Here is an 11,683-nt window from a genome sequence, read left to right on the forward strand (position 1 = left end):
CTATTTAACGATTTAGCCAAATCAGAGAAGGTTAAAAAGTAAAAACAATATTTTTGGTCTTTTAAGTTTATAATGAAAAAAAGTGCAAAGAAAACAAGTAAGATAGTTTGATTTGAATCAAAGAGATGAAATGTTCATCTAGATATTTTACCCTCGTTATTGGATGTAAGTTTTGCTATTAAGGCCTGATTGAATGATTATGTGTGTAAGTTATCTAATAGGTTTACTAAGAGTTCTCTTAAATAAACACGCAAACACAATTACAAGATCAAGGGTTCCCTTTTCTCTATAGTTCTCGTGTTTGTAATCAAATAACTATGATATATGCTAATCACCTGAATCGACCCGCAAAGAGTTCTCTTTAGCGGGTACTCAAACTAGAAGTACTAAGTGAGGGTTCCCTATTACCTAGACCTTTTTTTTGTGACTAGTTGATTAGCAAGATCAAAGACTTAAATAACAATTGTCTTTGCGTTCGCTCTACTCAATTCATTCCTATATCGTTTAATCGTATTGATCTAATTTACCCCCTTGGTCCGGTTTAGTAAACAATCAATCTAAGACAAGTTGATTGTAAATCAATATGATACATCAACAAGAGTTCTCTTTATCAACAACATATCAATTAACTAGATACAAATGATTAAACATCAATAAGCATGGTTCTTTAATTCAAGCTTCAATCTTTCACACATAGTACATACAATCAATAGGATTACATCCAATACCTCGGTTTTTAATCTAGACAAACATTATAGAAACTAGCCAACAATTATGGTAACAGACAACATAACAATCAGATTATCAATGGAAATCATTGCTTTAGAACAAGGAATAACCTACAAGAACAATGAGTTCTTGGATGAAGAAGGTTTTGATCTTTGATGCCTTGATGTTGAACCTCTTCCAAGAGCTTGGAGTTCTCCAATATTGCTCCCAAAATTCGTCTCTGTATTCTCTGGTTCGTACTCTCTAAAACTGGTCTTCAATCATGAGTTATAAAGTGGAGAAAGTAGGTCAGAAAGTCAAAAGTTCGCTGAAACCTACTTCTGAACGGCGTCCTAAATGCTGGACGGCGTCCCGTTGTAAAGGGTTGGACGGCGTCTCATATATCCGGACGGCGTCCCAGATTAAAAGGCTGGACGGCGTCCCATATATCCGGACGGCGTCCCAGATTAAAAGGCTGGACGGCGTCCCAAAGCTCAGGACGGCGTCCCGATGTACTGAAAGGTACTGTCTCGATTTCTTTGTGATTTCCTTTCATTTGGACGAAGCCTAACACATTTGAAGCTTTGTTTTACCATTTTAGAACACTAATTAGACCTTAACTTGTATCGGGATCAACCATGGTCATAAATCATCAAAACTCTTTATAAATCACTCTCCGATACAAATTTGCATATCTTGGCGTATCACTTGTAGAAATACTTTCATTAACCTTGATTCGAGAGTATTTTATACGATATTGCGATAGATATATATAATGTTATTGAGCAATATCACATGCATAAATATATATACTCGCATTAGACATGGATACACAATTAATATATAAAAGATAAGATATGAATGCTCACGTATCAATATTGTGATTCAATATTGCAGGGAAGTACGTAGACGCAACAGAGATGATAAACACTAGGTTTGACTTGCCAATAATACCCACGTACATTACCCATAACCTCCATAGCTATGACCCATAGTTTCCTTAGCTCTATCTTGCTTGAAAACTCATTTTGAAAGTGACACGCTCATAACCTCGTCGTAGTATTTTATGTATAATACTAATAATAAGAATAATACTAATAATAATAAGATTAATATTAATAATAATAATAATAATAATAATAATAATAATAATAATAATAATAATAATAATAATAATAATAATAATAATAATAATAATAAAATAAATAAATACTTACGGAGTAATGAAATGAAATCAGAAGCAGAAATGATCGAGCTTTTATAGAGTTGGCCTGTACAGGGCTGCCATGCGATCGCATGGCTTCCAAGCCCTTTTCCCATGCGATCGCATGGGTGGGTTTTACAGCTCACAATGCTTTTGTATTTTAGTTTGTCGATATATTTAAATATAATATATATAATATATTTAATTTATATAATTAATTATATATTATATTATATTCACGTGCATAGTTGACTTGTAATTTTTGGTCCGTTGACTCGTACGTTGTCACTCGACTTATGTCCCGGTTCCGGTTTCTCGAATGCATTTTCGTACGCTTAGAAAACTAGTACCTTTCGTTACGCGACGTGTACCTTTATCAAAAATTAAACTTAATCATTGATAAACTATGTCACTCGAAGTGTAGCTTTAATCAATTAAGTGTTTTGGTTATTTGCTTCTATAAATCATCGTCTCGTAGTATATACATATACATATATACATTTTCATTTTAAAATAGTGTTTTACTGTAGCAAATAGTGATTTTCGAAAACACTGTAGCTTTTCGGGTACTGTAGAAATTCGAAAATACTGTAGCGAATTAGTGTTTTACTGGTTCATCTTAAACGTTTTAGTTAACTTATCTAAATATCAATCGAATCAATAATCGAATGTTACTATCGTTTACTAAAAACTTGAAATCATATATATATATATGCACATTAAGTTATATATATATTGTTCGTGAATCTTCGAGAACAGTCAAAGAATAATTGATTACATGAATATTGTTCCAAAACTTTCGTGACTCAACATTACAGACTTTGCTTATCGTGTCGAAAACATTAAATCATTTAAAGATAAAGTTTAAATTTGGTCAAAAATTTCCGGGTTGTCACACTTTAAGCCTATGTATCATGTTTTACGCAAGACCCATGATAAATCGACTAAAATATAGTTTTTTAGTACTGTTATAGTTTTACTTATTAGGTCTTTATTTTTGATATTTTTTGGCGGAACAGGAAACAAGGTTTCATGTTGTTAGGTTTCAAGACTGATGGTAAAAAATGAAGGTGTTTAAAGAGACATTGTTGTTGGTCATAAGTATATATTGTGAACACAGTGTCTAGGTTAATCGTCCAACTTTGACTAACGGTGGTGGTTCCAGCCATTCTCCATTTTTTTTTATCAACTTCATTTTAATCAAATGTATAAGCTATATGAATAGATTACTCTAAAGTTTTGTCCTTAGTGGTTTACAGTGCAGTGCACATCACAAGTGTAAGTAATGAAATAGTGGGACAAATCATGTAGTTGGTTCAGTGTGTAACATTTTTTTACATCTTACTAATTTGAACCAGTTTAACAATTATTGATGTTTTTATGTAATTGTGTTCACCTGAATTTCTTTTTGATGTATGATAGAGATCTTATGTGGTATGGTTAGTGTTATGGTTTTGATGTTTTGTAGTGGTATACTATGTTGAGATGGTTATATATGTTTGAAATGAATTTTGATGTTTTGTAGTGGTATACTATGTTGAGATGGTTATATATGTTTGAAATGAATAGAAGGTTTGAATTATTTTGTGTGTAAAGAGGCCCGGCTGGTGCAAGATGAACACTTGCACATGGTCCATCATTTTTGAGGGCCCAATTATTCAATATATACTCTCAATCACTAGAAGGCCCAAAATATAATAAAAATAAAAAAAAACTGGGCAGCGTTGGCTTCTACCAAGCATGGGAGCATTGAATTTTAAAAATACATGCCCTGTGTCTTTATTTATAGAGCTCTTATTTATTTCCCTTTTTGTATTTCAATCGATGTGGGATGTGAAAATCCCATAAATTAGTTTTATACATAGTAACTCCCATCGTCTCTTTACCTTCCACACCCATGTGGGATCCAAAGACATAACATGTATACCACCAATGAACTCTTTTGTGTGCAGTAGTAATATTTTTTACTCATGATGGAACTATAGTCTACACTCTACATGTAATCTCTACAGCACTCTACATGTAATCTCTACAGGCAGAGTCAAAAAAACATGATCCTCTAAGATTAGACACTTACAAAATGTTTGTATGTAAGTAGTGCTACGGAGTATAAATTACCTAAAACTCTTGCACCATAGCAAGGCACACACACCCTCGTTTTACTTATTCATATTATACTTGTATTGTTTAATATTATTTATTGTTATGTTATTTAAGCGTAATAACTGAGATTATATTGTTTATATTATTGTAGTTCAAACGTTGTAAAAATCGAATCGATCAAATATAACCGGTAAAAATCGAATTCGATAAAAATACGAGTCCGAAAAACATGTTGCATAATTGTATTATTCTGATTTCTAATTTCAGATTACTTGAGTGTGTTCGTCACATGGTTTTTGTGTTCATGGAATAGTGTTGAGATGTGCTTTGAAGGTTTATTTTTATGTTGGACCAGTTTAATTGATATCGATATTTATGATATATGTTGCGAGTTAAGGGATGCACATAATGTGTTTGCTGGAATGTGCGATATTCTTTATGCTTATTGATATGACGTTAATTGTCGCTTTTTTAACGAATTTGTTATTCGTTAGGGCTTTTTTTCAGTCTCGTTCAGGGCACTCAATTTCTCGGGACCGACCCTGTATGTAAAGGCCAAAGGGGATGTTGTCTTATGAATAGAATGTTGGAATTAAATTGGATGAGGGATAATGGGCCCATATCTAAATAATTTTAGTTAGTTATAAAGTTTTAGGGATAATATATGTGTTTATAACCACTATTTTATTAGTTTTTTATGTTTTCTTTTAACAATCCCGTGAATTTACGGGTCTTTGAACTACGAGTAGTTTATTATTGAATGAGTATTGTGGTTTCATGTTACGAGCTGTGTCCGTCTGATTGATGTTCCGTTAATTATTTTAATCAAAAAACCATAAAATGTATTTATATATTTAAATAACCGTTTTCAAATACAAATAGTAACAAGTAAATAAAGACTTTGTACTTTAAACTTCAATTATTATTAAATAATAAATTATTTTTTTGTGAATGAAAATTTTATAAATGAAAAAAAAAAAAACTAGCAAAAGAATAAAAGTTACAAGCTAAAGCTGACAGAAAATAAAAATAAAAAATGATCTACACGAACCAAGAAAAGAACCAACACAGACACGAAATTCTGGTATCATGAATCTGCTGGACCCTAAACTAGAACATGGATTTTCTCATGTATAGGTGGTCCCATTTTATTATTATTCGATGTAGGAATTTCAAGATAATAAGTGAAAGACAAGATTCATTCACCCGATCAACTTTGCAAGGAAACATTGAATATGGGTGAATATATCCAGGGTCGGTTCAAAGATTCTGCATGTTCCGAGCGAAATGATTATAAAATGCCTCAACAAAATTGTGTTACACAAACATATATATTTATGGGGTTCAAACTATTAAGGTTGACAACTCATTGACATCGATATCTTGTAAATAACTGTAGTAATAACACAAAAAGTTATTAAATAAAAAGACCTTTATTATGTTTGAATTTCTATTAATATTTTTTTTTAAACGATGCCCCTCACCGCGTGATGTCCTGGAACATCGCCCGCTTTCCAACAATGGAAATGGGTAAACTAGTTCTTATAAACAAACCAAAATTACTTTAGAGGTTGAGTACATGACCTCTTCGGATTGAACGCGTGAACTTATTGAAGGTTTTCAACGCCTCTTTCAAAAAAACATTGATGATAATCGACAAGATCGAAGAAAGCATGAAATGCGAATTTAGCTTCAAGGTGACCTTCCATGATAGAGAAAGATTAGACAAGTTGATGCATCAACTGGTAAAAGTTCATGTAAATGAAAATTGGGATTTAAGAAATAATTAAAAAGAAAACACTCGAAATTAAGTTGAAAAATGAAGAATTTGAGTTGGATAATGACGCTTGAAAATCCTTACAAAGCTACTCATCATTTAGCAAACAAGACAACAACAACAACAACAACAAAACCCAATATCACATGAGTGGTGTATGAGAGAGGTGAGATGTAGACAATTCTTCCCCTATCCGAGAATAAAAACAAGTCATTTCTCCACCTAGAGTGAAATACTCACAAAAGTAGAGAAAATCATCTCTCTCTTTATTCGGCGGATAAAGATATTGCTTCCGAGTAGACCTCCGACCAATAAGTATGAAATTTTTTTTTTTAAAAAGTTAAAAAATAGTAAAACAAAATTAAAAATAAAATTGAGACGCCATGAAAATGATAGAATCAAATTTTTTTAGGTTTAAAAGTCTGCCTGAAAATCAATTTAGACTATAAGTGACAGTCAACACGGCACTTAATCGACGCTTGGTGTTCCCTCAATAAATTTAGAAACAAGAATGCTAACTTATTCAAGAGCCGGTCCACATATCCATGTGACCATGCACTAGTAGAGGTACCTAGCAAGTGTAAATCAATTGTCCAAAAATCAAAATATGGAATATGGAAAAATATACTAAAAATAAAGAAAAGGTCAAATAAGTCAGCATGTCGAAACGAGTCGAGTGATATTCACACATGGCACAATCTTATTGGTTTGAATTCGTGTCAACCCAAGTTATTTCTCCCTTTTGTTTTTAACCTCCTTCAACTTTCATTCTGTTTATACGATTAACCCCTACGTTATGCTAATAGTTTTAAAAGGTGACACTAATCTCGAACTTGGCTATCATGGATGAAAGCATTTCACACTAGGAACAATCTATTTGTTTATAATAAAAGTCTTTTTTAGTTCACCAATATCACATGTCACATGAATAGTAAAAAGACTCAAAAAAGTTATGCAATTTTCATTGTATGTTCTCAAATATGTCAAAACTTATTTCATATTCTTATTTCATACTCCATATGTGTTCCTTTACGTATACGAAGAAGGTTTTTGTTGTTCATATCACAAAAAATAGCGAATATTTGTATAGTAAGACAAGATACGATTTTAGTGAGGTTTACTAGTATTACATAATAGTACTGTGAAACATAATGAACTATATTACAAGTCGTTGAGATATACTTAAACCTTAGAGTATATACACTTGAAACACTTGCGAAACACCATTTGTTTCAACTTCATATGTCGTTTTAAAGTCATGGATATGTTGCATTCCCACGTTGTTTGAATTAGATGTAAATCATGGTCAATGGCGCATCGCTAAGTTGGTAATGGGTGGGTAGTTTGTTACAAATAAGTAGAGGTCATGAGTTCGATCCCTACCACTCCATAGCCACAACCACGGAGTGAGTTGGTTATGACCTCCACATTATGAAATTAATAGCCGATTGTTGGTCAGTCGGGGTTACCGGTTATCAACCTTTTGCCACAAAAATTGTAAAACACGAAACTTACTAAAAATATCCATATGTAACAATCAATACCTAGAGGATATTATCTACAACTTTGACTTAACATAAAGGGTGGTTTTGTATATTTACCTAATGAATCCGAAATTGCGTTCCGTAGTAGATCCGAACTTGTAACTCCATACTTTATAAACCCTAGGTATCGATCCCCAAATTGATCCTTAATCAAATCTTCAGTAACTCAAATTGTGTAAGCTCTCGATCTATTTTCATCGAATTCAGCTCATATATTTATATACATGTGATATTAATCCCTGTTTAATTGCTTTTATATTCGAAAATGAATTACATTGTTTGATTTTAGCTATTATATTACTCGATCTGTAACGTACTATTCAATTGAGATCTGTAATTGTGTATTTTTTGTTCGTAATTACATATACATATACACATATATACGTATATCTTTTATTTTTGATTTTACTCAATCTGTGTTCTGGATCTAGAAATATATTTGCATGCATGTATGCATCTGTGCATTTGATTCAGTTTTTGAGATCGATCAATTATGTTTAAGTTGATGAAGCTATAATTAGCTACATATATAAATGTATATATGTATATGTATGTCGATGATTTTCATGTTGATGATTATACTAGATTCGAAAGTTTTAAAGTTAGAGTTGGGAATGATTATTAGTTTCTCATTAACTGAAATGATAATTCTAAATCAATCGAAAGAGATCGAATAAATTTTATAATCTCTTAAAGTATTGCATATATCTGATAATTGTTTGCTTATTACTTATAATTAAATTTAAATTAATAGTTAATTTGCTAAATGAAACAGATTGTTTTCAACTTTGCAGTTCTGATTCGTTACAATGGGAGGTGGATTTAGAGTGTTGCATCTGGTGAGACCATTTCTATCGTTTCTACCGGAAGTGCAGAGTGCAGATAGGAAGGTTCCCTTCAGAGAGAAGGTCATATACACTGTGATCTCTCTTTTCATCTTTTTAGTGTGCAGTCAGCTTCCTTTGTATGGCATACATTCGACAACCGGTGCAGACCCTTTCTACTGGATGCGTGTTATCCTCGCCTCGAATCGTGGTACTGTTATGGAACTTGGTATTACCCCTATTGTTACTTCTGGTTTGGTTATGCAGCTCTTAGCTGGTTCCAAAATTATTGAAGTTGACAACAATGTCCGCGAAGATCGTGCACTTTTGTAAGCATCTTGCTCTCTACAAGTTTATTCATTATTTGTGCAATGCTATGTTAGTTTCTTGAGAATTTTGAATAGGTTATTGAGAGCATGTTTTCCTGGATTGTTAGTCCGAAGCCGTTGCTTTTTATCATTGTTGTATATATACAATCGTTCATTTATGTTAAAACTTGTGACGGTTTCAGAAATGGTGCTCAGAAATTGTTGGGTATTTTGATTGCGGTTGGTGAAGCCGTTGCGTATGTTCTATCAGGAATGTACGGCAGTGTTGGTCATCTCGGTGTTGGAAATGCGATTCTTATCATTGTTCAGCTATGTTTTGCTGGAATCATTGTTATATGTTTGGATGAACTTCTTCAAAAGGGATATGGTCTAGGATCTGGAATTTCATTGTTTATAGCTACCAATATCTGGTAAATTAATAATTTTTCTTTGTTTTACGATGCTTACTATGACTATAGCTGTTCTAGAACTCATATATTTGTTGATTGTGCAGTGAAAGTATTATCTGGAAAGCATTCAGTCCTACAACTATCAACAGTGGACGTGGTGCTGAGTTTGAGGGTGCAGTCATTGCTTTGTTTCATCTTCTGATCACCAGATCGGATAAAGTTAGAGCACTGCGGGAAGCTTTCTATCGGCAAAATTTGCCTAATGTGACTAATTTACTTGCTACTGTGTTGATCTTCCTCATTGTTATCTACTTCCAAGGGTTCCGTGTTGTTTTGCCTGTGCGATCTAAGAACGCTCGTGGGCAGCAAGGTTCTTACCCCATTAAGCTGTTCTATACTTCCAACATGCCTATTATTCTTCAATCTGCACTTGTATCCAACCTTTATTTCATCTCTCAGGTATCCATATTGTATCATCATTAGTTGAATTGAAGTACACGTGTTTCTTTCCCTGGTATTAACTGCTTATACATTCATTGTTTTCAGTTGCTGCACCGAAAGTACAGTGGGAATTTCTTGGTTAATTTATTGGGAAAGTGGAAAGAGTCTGAATACTCTGGTCAATCAGTCCCTGTTGGCGGTCTTGCGTACTACGTTACTGCACCTTCAAGGTAATCATATCATATTCTTATGAATGTATTGCTAGTCGTTACGGTGTGGCAAAATGGTCAGCATGGTAAAATGTTAAAGTTGGAACTTTGGTATGAAATGCGTCAAATATGTTTTAGATCGTTTTATGCATCAATAAAGTTATATTGTACCACCTGACCTGTTTGAGATGAAAACATAAAACATACTGTAACATGAAACAACCTATTCAGACGTTTGTATTACAAAATAATAAATGTACTTGATCTGATTTTCTGTATATTATTATCTTCAATATCAGTTTAGCGGATATGGCGGCCAATCCTTTCCATGCACTTTTCTATCTGGTCTTTATGCTAACAGCGTGTGCCCTGTTCTCGAAAACTTGGATTGAAGTTTCTGGATCTTCCGCAAGAGATGTCGCCAAACAACTTAAGGTAATGCTAAAAAAATATTAAGCTTTGAGTGTGGTTTTTGATCTGATAACATTACAAGTGAACAGGTGTTGCAGTTTCTAACCAAATTTTGGAACGTGCAGGAGCAACAAATGGTGATGCCAGGTCATCGGGACTCGAACCTTCAAAAGGAACTGAACCGATACATCCCAACTGCAGCTGCATTCGGAGGAATGTGCATTGGTGCATTGACGGTTTTGGCTGACTTCATGGGAGCCATAGGGTCTGGTACTGGAATATTGCTTGCAGTTACCATCATATATCAGTACTTTGAGACATTTGAAAAGGAGAAGGCTAGTGAACTAGGTTTATTCGGGTTTTAATCTTTATGTTAATGTTAACTAGTTTAGCGCGTTCTTCAGCTGTAAGGAGAATACGAGTTTTTTTTTTTAAGCAATGACAAATTTAAACCTAAACTTTTTCTCTCTATGGATACCGCATCAAATTTTTTTTTTTTTTTTTTTTTTTTTTGTACATGCTAAATTGTTCCCTTTGGCAAAAAAACAAGAAATTAAATATATATACACCAGAATGAAAATCTTGCCACGTTGAACCAGCTCAAGAGCTGAAAACATAAACAAAGATTAAGGAACATAGTAGCTTAAACTTGAAAACATCAAACACAAACGGATCCTACTAGATCTTCTCCATAGAAGGGCCCAAAGTATTACGATTTACGAGCCAAGTAACTAACCCACTTAGTCAACATCCTCCAATCAATAACCAAGGCTGGGTCATCCATGTATGTGTGTGCCTGAATCGAGACAGCGTTAACACTACCATTGTAAACTGGAGTTTAATGGTTTGTTTATTTTAGAAAATAATACTCCGTAATTAAATTAATTCTTCTATAACTTTTCCAATAAAGTTTAAAACTGGAAACCCCATTCAAAAGAAATATTTCTCTATAAATAATCAAAAAATGCACTTTCCCAAATTTTTATTTTATACATATATATAAAGTAAACAAGTAATCATCTTTTTTATGATATTTCTTTTTTTTTTATTGAAAGGCAAACAAAATTTATTAAACAAAGAAAAACAATACATAGAAGGCATACGAGGCAATGCCTATGATAGGAAAAGGAAAACAGGACTAGAAAACTATGGAGCTACAAATTTGTAATCGAAAGCTACAAAAACATCACGATGGGTTTTTATCCATGATCGTCAAAAGACTTCGGATTGAGAAGCCATTGATTCCAATCGAGTGCGAGCTTACTAGAACGGTTTGAGATCCATTGATACGATTTTATTTGTATTTCGTTGAGGGCCATCGGACCAAGACATTTTTTCTTTCGAAAGATCGTATGATTTCTGTTTTTCCAAATTAAGGTAGCTAGATGACCACGTGATTGCTTGCCATAACAATGAAGGGTGGTCTTGTCTAGCAGGGTCCGATTTACCCTCCAACAAATCTTCTAAGCTTGGGATTGTTTGGCTATTTACGCCCCTCCATTTGAGAACTCTGGTCCAAACTTCTTGTGCGAATTTGCATTGATGTAGAGTCTGCTTAACAGTTTCGATACCCTCATTGCATACTTGACATCTTAGTGTGTCCAAGTCGATACCTCTCTTATCTAACTCCGTTAAACCATGGATTCGACCCAAACGAGCACGCCAAACAAAAATGCCTAGCTTATGAGGTAACAGCGGATTAAGTAGAGTTTTGCTGTCGATTGAGAAAGCAAGTAACAGTTTG

At 33.5% G+C, this 11,683-nt stretch overlaps 1 protein-coding gene across 1 annotated transcript; it reads left to right on the forward strand.

Annotated features, from left to right (window-relative positions):
• The first annotated feature begins 7,420 nt into the window (after positions 1-7,420).
• Positions 7,421-10,440, forward strand: LOC139861492 (uncharacterized). The gene is made up of 7 exons (XM_071849887.1): positions 7,421-7,511; positions 8,131-8,489; positions 8,672-8,899; positions 8,983-9,337; positions 9,425-9,549; positions 9,828-9,963; positions 10,065-10,440. Exons 2-7 carry the CDS (start codon positions 8,146-8,148, stop codon positions 10,302-10,304), a joined length of 1,428 nt encoding a protein of 475 aa, XP_071705988.1. The 5' UTR covers positions 7,421-7,511; positions 8,131-8,145; the 3' UTR covers positions 10,305-10,440.
• Positions 10,441-11,683: the final 1,243 nt, after the last annotated feature.

This window comes from Rutidosis leptorrhynchoides, chromosome 8 (genome assembly GCF_046630445.1).
Source record: "Rutidosis leptorrhynchoides isolate AG116_Rl617_1_P2 chromosome 8, CSIRO_AGI_Rlap_v1, whole genome shotgun sequence".
Classification (NCBI taxonomy): Eukaryota; Viridiplantae; Streptophyta; class Magnoliopsida; order Asterales; family Asteraceae; genus Rutidosis; species Rutidosis leptorrhynchoides.

Excerpts from the sequence above, each read along its gene's own strand:
- LOC139861492 (XM_071849887.1), top strand. The coding sequence starts at position 8,146 with ATGGGAGGTGGATTTAGAGTGTTGCATCTGGTGAGACCATTTCTATCG. Across the intron at positions 8,900-8,982 it reads TTTATAGCTACCAATATCTG|TGAAAGTATTATCTGGAAAG; the intron begins GTAAATTAATAA and ends TTGATTGTGCAG. Across the intron at positions 9,550-9,827 it reads TACGTTACTGCACCTTCAAG|TTTAGCGGATATGGCGGCCA; the intron begins GTAATCATATCA and ends CTTCAATATCAG.